The 15,810-nt window shown below is 36.2% G+C and overlaps 1 protein-coding gene across 1 annotated transcript in view; it reads right to left on the bottom strand.

Moving 5' to 3' along the window:
• Positions 1–15,810, bottom strand: part of ATP11B (ATPase, class VI, type 11B) — a 22,839-nt gene that overhangs the window by 3,292 nt on the left and 3,737 nt on the right. The window contains exons 3-13 of the mRNA XM_009583266.1: positions 15,260–15,340; positions 10,775–10,882; positions 10,475–10,603; positions 10,247–10,350; positions 8,958–9,005; positions 6,012–6,076; positions 5,357–5,438; positions 3,857–4,007; positions 988–1,185; positions 556–714; positions 91–263 (exon numbers count right to left, since the gene is read on the bottom strand). Coding sequence (XP_009581561.1) covers positions 91–263; positions 556–714; positions 988–1,185; positions 3,857–4,007; positions 5,357–5,438; positions 6,012–6,076; positions 8,958–9,005; positions 10,247–10,350; positions 10,475–10,603; positions 10,775–10,882; positions 15,260–15,337 — 1,295 coding nt within the window. The 5' untranslated portion in view covers positions 15,338–15,340. The remainder of the gene's footprint in view (positions 1–90; positions 264–555; positions 715–987; positions 1,186–3,856; positions 4,008–5,356; positions 5,439–6,011; positions 6,077–8,957; positions 9,006–10,246; positions 10,351–10,474; positions 10,604–10,774; positions 10,883–15,259; positions 15,341–15,810) is intronic.

Below are 15,810 nucleotides of genomic sequence, written 5' to 3'. Positions count from 1 at the left end.
TCTGAGCAATTTTTAAGGTTGCTTTTACCACGAATTGCCTGTCCTAGTAGGCAATCTCTACATTAAGATAGTTTTGGTAGTACTACTCACCGGCTTGCAGCTTCAACTAAAGCTTTCTCATCTGGTGAAGAAGCATAATACTCCAACGGGGATGCTATGCCATTGGCATGCCAGGGACCATCAGCACCATCTGTTTGATCTGCATTGATCTGCACTGTATGACAAAGACAAACTGCTTTCAAGAAGAGTTCTTCCTCTTTCATCTATAAGAAAGAAAAAACTTCATTTGTAACACTTACATATCAACAGAGTTTTGAACATACTTAATAAAAAAAAAGTTTTTACTTAAAAATCTGCCAAGTATTCCATGTTAAATAATCACATCTCAACATGTTTAATAAATATTATCTGTTCAGTAACATTTAATAGCTTCAAACTATTCAGAAATTCTGATTTTTTTTTTTTTTTAAAAAATGCTAATGCCAGAAGAGTATTTCTCTGAAATAAAACACTTTCTATCTAGGATGCCTAATGGGGGGGAAAAAAAAATCTTACCAAACTATGCCTATTTCCATCCGGAGAATCTTCAGAAAACCCCTCTGGAGTTAGTTTACCATTGATCTCTTGGTACTTTATGCCATTAATGGAGCACTCTCGAAACTGCATCTCATTTTCAGTTAATGTACCGGTTTTGTCTGTAAACACATACTCCACCTTTTGTAAAACAAAACAAAAACCAGACTTCGAGTTGCATGTATTTGTTAGAAGACAAAAAATAAAATAATCTCAACTCACACTCTCCACACCTTTTTTTGATCATGTAAAAATTTTAATTTCTGCCATCAGATATTTATACCTTACTTTTAAATTAACCAGAAATCAAAGCGCAACCAATAAAAAGTCTGCAGTAATGAATTTTAATATTAAAAAAGAAGTAGAAAATAGAAGGTTAAAAAAAAAAAAGAAGAAAACTTGTTTTTACTCTACCTGTCCCAATTCCTCATTGAGATCTGAAGTATTTACTTGTGCTCTCTGGTTCGTTTCTTCGTGATAGAGGTCAAGATCCCAGCCAATAAAAAATGATCCAAGAAATTTCTGCATCTCAACAGTCACATAAAGTGAAATAGGTATGATAAAATTGTAAAGTACCAGAAAAGCAAGAAAATCTGAAATAAACCTCAGAATCTACAAGAGAAAAAGAGAAAATATAAAGATTACTGCAGTGATCAGGTGAAACATAGCTACTTAGTTATGTTTCAATATGCATGAAAAATGACCAATTGACAGAGCTGGAGGAGACCAAGTCCCGAGTACCCACGAGAGAGAACACACACAGTGACAATGCAGGCATTTCCAGGTTTCCCCAGTAACGTGCCTTCAGACTGATGCAAAAAGACTGCCTTAAGCTATGACTGGATGTTTCAATTCTCAAGTTCAGTAATTTTTGTCCTTTCTACTGAATCTGTCAGGAGGGCTGCCAATTAATATTAACTGTCATGGTGATTCTGTTTTCAAATAGGTCTCTTGAAAGAGTTGGGTCTGAAAAAAACTAATATGTTCCCCATTCCATGAAACAGCACCATTCACAGGCTTTTCTAAGGAACCATAAACAGTGAAGGCAAACAACCGATATTCCATGTTGTCAGAGGAATCTGCAAATATTCTGTATTGGTTTAGAAGAGCAGTGCAACAGGAGGGTTCCTGTCTATTGGCATTCCCCAGTGACATGGGTGATGCAGACCATGTGGATTTCAATGGCACAGACTTCTTTTATGCCTCTTCAAATCGTTGTGTTCGACACATACATTTCAGGTAAACAGCTACGTAATAGGATAGAAATTTCTCTTTATTAGGTACGACAATTTTAACAAACTCTGAAATGCAATATTACAGTCTCTTTGAAGTCTCTTTTTCATTTGCACAACCAACTCAGTATCTAAATTGTACTTTGGGAAGACTCTTATCAACACTTGAATATTGAGCAAGGGAGATTAGAGATGAAAACTGGGATGTCTCTTTCAACTCTACCAGATGTTGGTGTAGGAGAACATTCTGAAGAAAGGGAGTGTAAAAATACCTAACAGTTTGCAAAGCTAAATAATGTCTGTTCTTCTAATTAGGGAGTGTTGCTATACCTACTTAATTAAGTCAGTACCAATAATTAAGGTGTCTGACAAAAACTCAGGAAGTTCTGTGCCTTAAGAGATCTTCCAAACTAAACCAGAAAAGATAAAGACTGAGAGCAGTAATTCATGTAAGAGAAGATACACTGAGAAGAAGTGACAATTACTAAGGTTAGTGAGTTTCTTCAAGCACTGTCTATTAAATAATAATCTGCACAACACAGGGCAGATGAACAGAAAAGCACTCCAAGCAAGGATGTCAGTGTATCGAGAAATGCAAAGCAGATTGTGGAAGTAAACAAGGAAGAGAGAAAAACAAAGACATGATAAAAGGAGAGTGACGTTGCAGAAACACAAATGGCTCCGAATGCTCCTGAAAGTAAACGAATGGAAAGATTGAGTAAATACTTACCTCGATTCTATTCAGAACTGAAAAGGTTCCACAGGCTAGTCTAACTTACATAGCAATTACTTCAAATCAAGGGGAGCCAAGAATTTACTTGACTGACCACTTCAAACAGTTGAAAGTGCATTAAGTGGGTGCAGCTACTAAAAATAAAAGTCACTAAACAATTTGAAAACTTCTAAATTCATTTAGGACTTTTCAACAGTGACACTTTTAGATAAGATTATTTTAGAATACATTGAAAAGTTTCTGATAACTGTAGTGAAAACCTGAATTAATAATTTTAAATAAAACACAGCATTGAGATAAAGATATTTTTCCAGTTAAACTACAGAAACACTTCGCATGACAAGCTTCTGAGAAAGTTGCATGTTCTACTGAAATGCCAGTAAACTCTTAACTCTCCTTGAATCAGACATTCTCGAATTACTTCTTTTTCCTTCTTGAACCACTGTGTACTAACTGTAAATTTCACTCTACTTATGAAGAAGAGCAGAAGTCTCCTGACTTGGGATTTGGACCTTTTTGCACACATGGCACCTAGTGATCACATTCAATTCTCAACACTCTGGGGGATGGGGGGGGCGTGGGTGTTAAACATCTGACACCACATCACATGTGGAAACTGGATTTCCAATTCTTCTGTGCTTTGAAAATCTCCTCTACTTCTTAGAATAAGCTCCAGCCAGCTCCTGAACTGCTTTGGAAGAAGGCAGACTCGTACAGAAATGAAAAATTAAAGAGAACACAGAAAAGTACAGAATGATTAAAAAAAAGATACTTCTCAGAACTGCAGACTTAAGGAACAGTTCAAAGTAGCCCTCCAATCTCTACAGAAAAGTAAGAAGGCAAGCAGGAGCTTGAGCAAAATTACAGCATTACAAAATTGTCTGAACAATCTCAACATCCCAGAATGTCCAAAATGCCTGAACTGTGAAATCACTGCAATGGAACGTGCACAAGAACAGCCATCCTCCTCCTCTTCTCATTCAAGGAATGACAAAAGACACCCGAAAGAACAATAACTATAGTAAGAACACAGTACATCAGAAATATGTCCTAACAAAACTCAAAACTTTCAAAAAGCTTAGTCTTTTCATAAACAAAGAAAGAGTCCAACCAGTAACAAAGGTAAGAAATTTCTACACAAGGGTGAGGCTATATAGGACTAACTCTCTAAAAAATACTGAGACAGCAGCACACAGACTTGCAAGTGGATCATGTGGCAGTTACACCTTTATCCAAGAATAGAGACATAATAAATATCATATTCAGTATATAGTGGTTGAGGGTTCCTCAGGTATGCAACTGGGTGGAACTACATTACCTTACTGCTGTTTCTTTCGTGCTCTGTTTTTTCATTATACCAAGGCTCATCCCATTTTTCTTCAGCTTGCCATGCATACTTTAAAATAGTGCTCAGAATGGCTTCAAAGAGGAGGATTATTAGATAAATAATCAAAAAGGAATTCATGGACCTACAATGAGGGGGGGGAAAAAAAAAGCAACTTCAGTTTATTTTACTTAATCTGTTGACTCACTGTGGTTACATGAATTGATCAAAAACTTATGGGACAATTTTTTTTTAAAATGTATCCTGTGTTTGATATGGATATAAAGTTTCTATGTGACAAGCAAGCAACAGAAGTGAGAAGAAATCCTACATCTGACTAAGGTATACTCTACATATAGGAATATCAAGACTAGATTAAGGTGCAAGAATACCCCAAGAGCTGACTCGTGTCACACCTGTTGTCCAAGATTTTGGGGCTGACTTATCCTTCTCTTCTTCCCCGAGTATCTAGCAAGGCTGTGAAGGTGGTACAAACAACCACTGTGGAAATCCAAGGCTGCACCTTTTTCTTCAGTTAGAAGAGCACTACCATATGCATCTGGTTATTTAAGCCAGGCCATGCTATACCAGGATAATAGTCAAACTTGCCTCTATATTCTGTAATGCTGGCCAGACCATCTTTCCACCCCTTGCTTTGATGACTCAACTTTTCTTGTGCACTCTACAGTTCTGTGTGTATCTGGCCATAGAAAAATAACCAATCCCATGTTTGACAAAAGAATGCTGGGAGGCTATCTCAGATTTTTAGTAACTGGAATAAAGGCAACCTATCAGAACTCCTTTTCCTTTTAAAATAATTCACGAGGTTCAATATATAATATTATATTGTAATATTATATGTTAGGTGCTATTATAGCATTAGGTGCTATTATAGTAACACCTATCCCGTAACTACGAGCAAAGATTTTTAAAACTGAGCCTGCAACTTGTGCTAGAAGCAAGATTCATTGCAAAACATATCTGGATAGGCTATCTCCTTTAGACTATGTGAAACAAAGCTATTTTCCATTATATCAAATACTACGATTCAGGACAAAGATTTGTAAGCGATTAAGACTTCATTTTCAATCCATCCGCTTCAAAGGCATGATGCAGTTTTACAGTAAAGGATGCAGAGAACAGCAGAGGCTGGGACTGTTGTGAAAATTAGCTCTGAGCATCTGGTTCAAGCAGCATTTCACCTATCATTAAATGATCTCCACATCTTAAAAACAAACCTCCTGAACTAACTTTTTCTGCTTTAGTCCTTTTTAAGCTCGGGTATTTCAACTTTGTACACTACTGAAAGAATCAATAAAGGATGAAATATCAAGAAACGGATTTCATCTTTATAGCTTCCTACTGAAGGCAAAGCAATTACACTCTCTTCCCTTGCCTACAACCCAATGACGAGATCATCAGGGTTTTAAAGATACCAAGGAAAAACTAAGTTAAAACTCTACAAATAAGAAAGATATTAGAAAATAAACATACTTTTCTACTGCTGACCGTTTCTGAGATTTACTCTTGTAATTTAATGCCATCTTTGTCTCCATACCTGTATACACTGCAACACCTGGGAAGGAAGGGGGGGGAAAACAGAGAGTTATACTTTATTTTCTGCATATATAAAATTTGCAGAATTTTTCATTTTAAGAGACATAGGATAAAACCAAGAGGTGATATTACTTTTCTGTTTACTTCAGTACAATGGTGACAGTATTTTGTAAGTACTTGCAATATTCTGCTATAGTAAAACAGTACTACTGAAGTAATTTTAACACCTACTAAAATGCTGTTAATTATTATGACTGTACTGCTCTTCAATACATATTTTATGGAAATCAGAATGGTAAATCTCAGGAGAAAGTCTTGAACAATGGGTAACAGTAACAACAGTCATTTATCCATTGAAGCTAAGTTATTCCTTTATCAAACCACTTCAAGTACTTCCACAGAGCAGAACTGGAACTTTATATCCTTAGAGATTCTTCAGCATAATATCATTACTTTCATCTATAATCATACCCCCTCAGGTAACAGTCAGCAAGATTTATTACAATTTCTTCAGTGCAAGTAAAATTAAACCACAGTTCATCAACACGTTTTAAGAAGAGAATACTCTTTAAATATTTAGGTGTCTACAAACCAAATATTTCTTTAGTGTTTTTTAATCTTGCTCCACGAAGTAAGAGACTTTCAGGCCCAAGAGGTCTAAAAAGAAATAAAGGTATCAGGATTTAAAAATTAGTTGTTCTGTATTCTATAGGACTTGTGAAATCCAGTTTCCTATGCAAAGCTGTCCTACATCCCCCATGAATTCCCACCGCAACAACTCCAACCCCATCCTCATTTAGGTCCATCTTCAATCCTCTTACCCCCTTTACCACATCTCACCCACACATCTCCATAGAACTCTCAGTTTCCTTTCATGTCTCCTTTGTTCACTGCCATACTCTCCCACCACTGTTCAATATCCCATAATTAGTGATTGAGCTAAATATACCAAATGGCTGGTTCAGAGAGACGTGCAAATCACTTGAGAAGCCAGCAGGCAAAAAACCTGTCGAGCTCACAGTGCAACAGAAGTGCTACTTTAGGTTTGGCTATTTTACTTATCTTACTTCTACCCCTCTGTCAAACTGAAATGATCTAGCAATTTCAAAAGCTATTCATACCAAAGAAACAAAGACAAACAACTAGATGGACACTACACCACCACAACAGTGCAAGTTCTGCTTCCTAACACAAGAGTAAAATTTTCGTAAGTGTTTTTTCCTCACATCTATCACACCACAATAATACATTAATTTCATTAGCTAAGTTAACTGTAAACAGCACTGTGAAAATCAAGGTCCAGTTAGAATCAAGGTTCATATAAGGTTAGAGCCATATGTTCTACTCCAGCGGCTCTATCAACTTTAGAAACTGCCAGCAGGGTTGGTTTGAAATAAATAAAAAAAAGGTGCATTCACTATTTTTGCCAGTGGTTCAAATGAAAGCAGAAATTGAACAACTGCAGTGGCCAGGTTGACATACTGGGTATACGCAAAAGAATTAAAAATCATACACTAAGTGATACAGCACACAAGCCCTTGGGTTTGTGTTACTTTTCCATTAGCTGTACCACAAGCAGTCCATGATCACTATCATATAAACAAAGCTCTTATACTTGAAGTTCCTTTGAAAGCATAACCCGGAATAACTCAAAAAAAGCCCCCAAACCCACTCCCCACCTCCCACAGTTAAACATTTAACTTAAATGTTACTGCAAATGTGACAGTTACCATCATAAATACCATGTGAACCAATTATACACATGGATTATGACAGGTTCTTTAAATCACACATACATATGTTAATATATTAGGCTAGACTCAAACTTTAACTAAAAATTGAACTAAAAGGGACTAAATGCTCAAGCATTTAACATTTTCTTAGAAGAAACCTAACGTGTATTTCTGGATTCAAGTGTTTTTTGCAGTTTGTAAAACAGTCTGACAAACGCAAAATACAAAACCTGAATCAGTGCAACACAGACTAGACAAGTTTATCTTTGACAGTCAGAAGATACAGCTCCACCAGCAGTCAGAACTTGCAATTATTTTTTCACACTCCCTTTAAACTGGCTCTGTTAAATGTTGTCAACTAAATTATTTTGATAGGTTATCCCAAAGCTGAACCTGTCAAACTTGGTAGTAATGAATTCTGAAAAGCTCTACGTGAAGGAGCACATAAAGTGACCTTAGAAAACAGCTGAGTGGGTTTGCGGGGGCGGGAGGGTTGGGGGGGTGTTTGTGGGGGTGGCTAAAGCATTGGATTTGGGGCTAAGTGATCTGCCTTCTACATTGCTGTATTTCTTGCAAAACCATTGACAAATCATTGATTCCCTCTGAACTCCACGTTACTCCTATCTAAAACTGACAGATGTTTGCCAGCCTCATAGGAGGCTCTCAGATTGAAAGACTTTCAGTTCTTCAGACTGAAGGCACACATTACATGGAAAAGAATACTGCTTTAATATTTGATTCAGGTAGAAATTTCTCTTAAAAAAAAAACCAAACGTGTAAAGGACAACATTTTGGACATTAGAAGAGTGAAAGAATCATAACAGATTTACCTGTTTCTGTGACACATTTTTACATCATAACACAGCACTTCACATCTTGAGAAGTGGTGACCAAGTTTTTTGAAAGCTTGATTATCAACAACTCTCAAGAGAAAGCAATTAAATAACTTGCACACTAAATATTCCTGAAAATCTGGCCATTTCTTGTGATTGATTTCCCTGTCTTTATTTCAAACCATGACCTTTCTCACTCCTGTTCTTCCTATTTTCTCTCCTGTCTTGTTGAGGGGGGAGAAGTGAATGAGTGGCTGTGTGGATGTTTGGCTGCTAGCTGGGGCCAACCCACCGCAATCAGCAATCTTTTGAGGAAGTCTACATATAAGTCTGCAAGTGGCTTCACATCTTTATTTTTATATTTTCACATGTGTTTAGGTGTATGCTACTTGCTATCACCGCACAGTGAAAAGTTGTGAGCACGTGATTATGCGCACACAGCTTTATGTGCACACAATTATGTGTTGACTATTACAGATGTAAGCACTTATCTTTACAGTCCAGGTAGTACAGCAGTTTGAAAAGCTACAAATTTGTAGCAGAGGCTTTGTTAAAATAGACCAATAATTTCTAGGAATTTCAACTGCAAAACCACTTGCTCAGTGCCTCTGATAAACGGATGACAAGGGATCTGCTGGAGTCTACATAATATGCCACTGGAAAATGTTTAAGATCAATAAATGTTTTAAATAACAAAGAGCAACAAAGTTACCAGCTGATTACCAGTGCCTAAAAATTACCCCCTTCAGAACAGCCAAGCTTTCCAGAACTGTCCTGTTAAATCTGAAAAACTGGGTAGTAATGAACTTCCTTTCACTAATTTTTTCTCATCTCCATGTGAAGTATGTACTTACAATACTTCCAGTAAAAATACGCCTTTTCGTATATTCAACAGTAACTCTTTCTTGTGATAGTCATGATTTTAACCACCTCCATCAGTTCTAAACATTAATCTTATAAACTTTTACTTACCGTACGATTTCTTCAGTTTGTTGACTTATAGTTATTCTTCCAACAAATCTATGAAAGATAGCCACGTGTTAGGCATATCTACATAAAGACTCAAAAATGTAAAAAACTCCTCTATATTTACAAAAAAGTAATTAATGGTTCACAAGTACAAAATAATCAACTTTTATTAACAATCAAACTACAACAATATGGCAACACTGGCAATAATTTTACAAGAGATATTTAACAACAGAAACATTTATCCTTCAAAAGAAGAGTCATCTGAGAAAGCCTGTTAGGTTTCATTAATAAAACCACAAAAGATTATATTTCTCACTCAGTTAAAACAGGTTCTGACTTCTTTATGTGTCAGTAAGAATTAATTCCTCAACAAATATAAGTTAGCATATTATCCATCAGAAGTAGTAATTTTTCATTTAATGCAGCCAATCTACTCTGCTTTTAAAATCTAACACTTGCATATTTAGCATGACCCCAGTTACAAATAGGGACATAAAATTCTATAATAATTGTACCTTAACTTGATGTTCTCTACAAACTGATCAAATATTTGAACAGCTGTTCAAACTAAGTATCTTAGGTTTTAAGAATTTAGTATTTCTCAAAGATCCCAAAGCTTAAGAATAGCTGCTGTGATATACTTGGATTTTGAAAACTACTACTTGATAGCTACCATTTTCCATTATACAATTCAGGAGAAACTTGGATGGGAATATAACTTTTGTTACCTATGATGCCATTTTACAGAGTCTAGGGCCTTGCTTGCTGATGTTAAAAGCTGAAATGAAGCACTCAGATACAACTGTTTTTAATCTAAATTTTAATAAATGTGACCAACACATATCCTTAGAATTAACATAAGCTTACAAAAATTTGCTACAGTTTGAGTTAATTCCATTAAAATTATTATACTACGTAGTACTGAAATCTCCTGGCAGAGCCTTATACAACTCCTTCTCCAACCTCCTCAGACTCATAGGCCTTTTAATTTTTTAAAATCCGGAAACAAGTTTACTGGTTAGAACAGAAACGAACGTAAGTGTCATGATTAAAATACAAAAGGTAAATATTATCCTATAATTTCTGATTTACTATTGAAATACTCAAATTTGACTTGTCACTTGCAACTTTCAGTAAGTACCTATGTATAAACACTTATGCTAACTATTAAAACCTAAAATTTAAGCAGATGTCTGAAGCTATTTTAATCCTAGCAAGACCCATAACATTCCTAATATTAAACACTTCATTGTGATTTAATTTCAAAATATTTACTAATAAAGTGATACCTGTATAGATCTGCTTCCGGCTGCTGACATTCTATAACAGCTACAAGTTTGTCCAGGTTGGCAACGGACTGTAACACTGCTGTTTCTGGGACTGCAACATGTGTCTGTAAAACAGTGTCCATTAAGTTAATGATACAGGACTACCGGGCAGGGGGGTTATTCCAACGGCCTGAAATAAATATAGCATCACAAATTAACTACACTCTATTTCATAGCACCAACCCTCACCTTAAGATTGGTCTCTCCATCCAAACTTGCAGTAGTAACATGGCATGAACCATCGACTCGATCAGATGACAGAAGCACCAGATCAACAGGAAAAGTCTCATCTTTGGCTACTCTGACAATGTCCCCCACCTAATGAAGTGAACACAAATGACAAGTGTACAAATAGAGTTTTAAAAGAGAAGAATTAATTTCAGCATTGTTACCGAATCATGATGAAACAGGCCACAATGATTAGTAACGAAACAAGAGCTTTAGCTATGCAATAGAAACACAATTTTCAATTTGTCCTTAGGCACATACCCGAATGTTTTTAGATCTAGTTTTTACAAGGCCACCACTTCGAACAACATAAACCGGAGCACCGTTTACTTCATTGTCTGCTTTATGTCGTAGCCAGTCTTCGTAACCCTGTGGAAAACACATACAAATTTACTTTTTTAAGCAAGAAACAAACCTATAAGCATAACAAATATCTTCTAAGCAAATGTCCTTCAAATTACTTGCTGCGTAGCCTGAATATAGTTACAAATTTCTCTTGAGTTTCTACTGCAGCCGTTACTCAAGAACCTGGGAAATCTCTTAAATTTTACTCACTTTACACAAATAAGTAAAGGCAAATAAAGTAGCAAAAGTGGTGAAGAAACTTAACAGTCCCATGTTGTGTTAAAACAAACAGGCAGTGACATTTTCTGCAAACGAGATGAACAAGCACTCATTCAGTCTTTTATCTATATGGATTGATATACCACAAAACTGGGAAGAGTCACTCCCAGTCTCTCTTATGGAGTTGTTTTGGGGGTTGGTTGGTTTGTTTGTTGTTGTTGTTTGTTGTTTGTTTTTTTTTTTTTTTAAGAGAAGTAACAGACTGAAATTCCTTCCTCATGTCATTCCATATAGCACTTCTTACAGTTCCTGCCACAGCCTATGCATGAAACCTTAAGATTTCTTAATTTTGTATGACATGCTGTTTACACATCAGCTCTGTATAGCAAGAAAAGATGACTGAGAAAGTTTTAGTTTTTTGTGAGTCCTAATGCAACAGTTCGCAGCAACTGAGTTTAACAGATAAATTAAGCAGTCTTCCTTCACCTGATATTGAGCACCTCTTTAAGCACCCTTTACCGCATGCACACACGTGTGCAAATATTCATGAGAATGAATCCAGGTATATTATTCCCCTCCTACTTTCCTAAGCTATTAATGCATTGCTTATTTAATCTAATAGCATGGTTGTCAATAGCATGATTTCTGATCCCCAGTCTAGGTACTATCTGGAAAGCCCCATAAGCAAGCACAAGAAATGGATCAGTCTATGCAGAAGTTCAACTGCCTCTTACATCCCGGCAAGACTTCTACAACTGATTTGCAATAAGAGACCTTTCCTAAAACGCTTTTCTGTAGGTATAAAAAATGTGAAAGAGTTAAAACCACTTCCTTGGAAGTTTGCAGACAGAAGAAGAGGGCCCCTCTGAAACGGCAGGCATAATCCCAACTCATCCTAGAACACTACAAACATCATATATGAATGTCGTAATACAAAGAGTACTAATGCATATGCAGTTTGAAGAATTCTGCAGTTGACTGGAGTTTGGAGAAAAGTTATATGATGAATTTAGCATGTTAAGAGTATAGTTTTGCAGTTCTACCCTCATGCTCCTCCACTGTTACTAGCACAAATGAGTAAGGACAGCACAGCCGCACTACCTAGGTTTTTTTTTTAAGAAAGAAAGAAAGAAAGAAAGAAAGAAAGAAAGAAAGAAAGAAAGAAAGGAGGGAAGCTTTATACACCAACTGCTTAAAAATAAATAATTAGTAAGTGTGTAGTAATAGCAGCCACACAGAGAGATACTGGGAAATCAGAATCCTAAAACCCCATAAACTCTTCAAGAGCCCTTCCTAATCAGTATGAAAAAGCATCAAGAGTCAGTACCTACAGCTCCTTGTTAAAGGTGACTGACAGAAGAAAACAAGGATTTAACTAACATCCAGTAACCTTGGGGCATTTGTCTCATAAACCTGAACAGCTGAGCAATATGGGCATTTGGCAAAGAACTGAAATTTACCTTCTTTAGAAAGTACAGATTTCAACGCTTTCTCCATCTGACACCTATTGCCTACAACACCAGGGAATTCTTAAGAGCCAACTTACTGCGGTCGGTTTAAATTCCCCCAAAATTTACCTACTGCGGCATTTTTGAGAGAGTTCCTTATCCTCACTTGCAAATATTGCAAAAATACTGTTAAAAACAAAGATGCAATAGGAATACAGGGAATTATGCTTAACTGCATGAACAGAAACTAAAGATTAAAATCCCTCAATTAAATTATATTCTTAAGTCCTGCTTAAATAACTGCATCAATGTACTCGAGAAAAGGACAAAATTAAAACAGGCCTGCATGTTATATTACCAGGTTTTTCATTCTCGGTTTAGGTCTGTACTTAATCAAAACCTGCAAAGTAATTGTTTCTAATTTACCTGACAGTCATGTAAACATCTGTGTCCAATCAGCTTGTTTGCTAAATAACTATGAACCTATTGAAATGGACTAAGTTCCCTAAAGTTTCTCAGGAAATACCTTTATATTGCAGTATTTTGTTTTGTTTTGTTTTTTTTAACTTTAATTTTTGTTCATTAATTTTATTCATTTTATTTTCTGATTTTGGATTCCTCTGAGGACAGCATATGCATCTTCATAGGCATAAGGAGGAAAGCGCTCTGGCTAACAAGATAGACAAAATGACACAGCGTGAGTTGCATCACTTTGCAGTTTTGTATGTCCTTCTTCTGACCTAGGTGCAATTACACTTCTAAGAAGAAAAAGTTCTATCTCCTTGGCTGAGATTAAAATAAGGCTGAGTTTTGAGGTTTGTTAGAGGTGCCACGTTAACGGGCCTTCTGGAAGCAGGGGAGAGTTTTTCCACCCACTGCTAGGCTTCCCCAAACCACATTTGGTTAATGCTTCTATTTTTCCCCTTCATCTTTTGAGAGACTACTACATTATAGTTTAACATTTAACCTGATGTAACTTTGTATAGAACCAGTGCCCCACAACTTTCAAAAGGGGCTTCTTCCCCTAAAATCTCTTCCTATTCCACTTCTGGTTTGAGAGAAAATGGAGCTGGTTTTGAGACCATACTGGGTATTTTCCCCTCTGCATTCCAACAGATTTATCTTTCTTCCTTGTCCAAGGGCAGCCTGTTGGAAATAGCACACTGAACTGTCTTTCCAAGGTAACAGTTTGTGAATATTGTTTGCCTACTTTGCAGCAGGTAGGATAAACACAAGAGTCCATTAGATCAGTTTAGGTGGTTCCAACAGTCCTTGCAGAGATCTTGAGACAATCAGAAAAACTCTTGATGCTTGGCAAGTCATGAATGATTTAAAACTTCTAGAAGGAATGCCAGAATCTCTATTCTTTGCAATTGATGGTAAGATACTTAAATTTCCCAATATAAGATTGGACATCTGGAAACAAGGTGGTAATAGATTATTTTGGACTATTTTAGACTTATACAAGTTCAACTTCTTTCTGGGGGGAAAAAAAAAAATCTAATATTTATAACTAAATTGCACAATCTCTTTCAGTTCACACAGCTTTAAGGGATATTTTCCATTGCCTACTTATGACTATAGATCTTGAACATGTGATTTTTTGGGGGTGATTATAACCACTGCAATTGAATAGGATTAGGGCACTCTACATGTATGAATTGTACAGCAACAAGATGAAATGTTAGTTCAAATATTACTCCACCATTAAGATCCCCTCTGCCCAAACGCCATTCTATCCGCTTGAAAGCTAGAGCTATTTTTACTTTTGCTCTATTTCAGGGTGGCTTTGGGTCTTAGTGGCACAGAAGGCAAATTGAAATTCCAGTTGTAGCTCCATAACAGTCTCCTGCTTACTTTTCAGTTGCTATGACTGCATCTCTTTCCCAGACAGCACTGTCAAACGCTTTGAAGGGGATAGTTCCCGAAAATTACCTCCCTGTAGAAGAGATTATCGTTTTATCCACATCACCTCTTTATTTATGTGCTTGTTTCTTTCTCCTTTTGCTTTAAGGGTTTAAAGAAAACAGAAGTTTTTTTTCTTTCTTCTCCCCCCCACCCCCTCCCCCCTTTTTTTTTTTTTTTTTTAACATTCTCCTTCCAGGGGCTCTAGGTCTTAGTAGGATGTAATATGATGCTTGAACAAGATTTCTATTAAACTCATACTTAAAAGATTTTTCATATTTCAAGTGCTCCAAAATGTTTTATGCAACCAAAGATAAAGAAAACAAAACCAGAAGCTTTCTAAACTGGACCTTTGGTACAGGATTACAGTTAATATATATTTTACGCCATGAAACGTACTTCTTGGGGCAAAATTTGCCTTTTAACTACTGACAAACATGGATTGCACCATTGCTTCATCTACCCAAGCTCCTTTCTCAGTGTGCCATGTGGGAGGATTGGTTTTAATATGCAGCAAGGTGTGCCAAAGGAATAAGTGAGGAGCTTTCAGAAAAGGTCTTATAACAAGTGACATGTAACGTTTAGACAAAAATGCTGTCTGACAGTCATTCATTGTCCGTTTAAGGGTACCGCAGTGAGTCACTGAGCGCTTGACAACTGACCAAAATGCTCCAGTTCAAGCATCTAACTAGAAACACTAAATACAAAATCCTTTCTAAAATGACACCTTTTTTACTTATTTTTATTATCTAAACATTATCTTGGTCAGACTTTGTTAAGTAACGTTACCTTGGAAAGACTTCATGCTACAAAATTTTTTCCCCTTTACCTGTTTTATGGCTGTCACAGTTATGACAAAGAATAATGGCAATCCACTGGTAATAGGACTGGTAGGGGTATCTATCATGAGCTAAAACAGAAAAAAAATATGAAAATTAGCCCCAACTTTATTTTTACAATTGTACTCTCAAAAAAATCCCAATGAAGCAAGATGACAACTATTTTCGAAACTCCTCATTATAACATGTATTTTTACTGCACTTTCTGCAGTATTTCTGGAGCAAAACTCAGTTCCTGACACGTAAATAATACATGTCAATAATGATGCAAGCAAAGATTCTAGGGCATAGAACAGACTTAATCACATTTGTAATGCATGTGCCAATTTTAAAAGTCCTTAGTAAAAGGAAGATATGTTTTCATCCTACAAAGATGAATTCAAAAGTATATTACAAAGGAAGGAAATCTACATTTCGTGAAGCTGTTTCAATACTCTATGCAATCTAATGCTTAACAGTAATGTAGAGTATAACAACATCCACTTCAGAAGTGAAAATAAAGTTAAAAATAGTAATTTCCAACAGTTTAGATCTTAGAGAA

Source organism: Fulmarus glacialis, unplaced genomic scaffold (assembly GCF_000690835.1).
Source record: "Fulmarus glacialis isolate BGI_N327 unplaced genomic scaffold, ASM69083v1 scaffold17098, whole genome shotgun sequence".
Classification (NCBI taxonomy): Eukaryota; Metazoa; Chordata; class Aves; order Procellariiformes; family Procellariidae; genus Fulmarus; species Fulmarus glacialis.
Note: the sequence above shows the minus strand (reverse complement) of the source record. Positions and strands in the feature narration are given on the sequence as shown.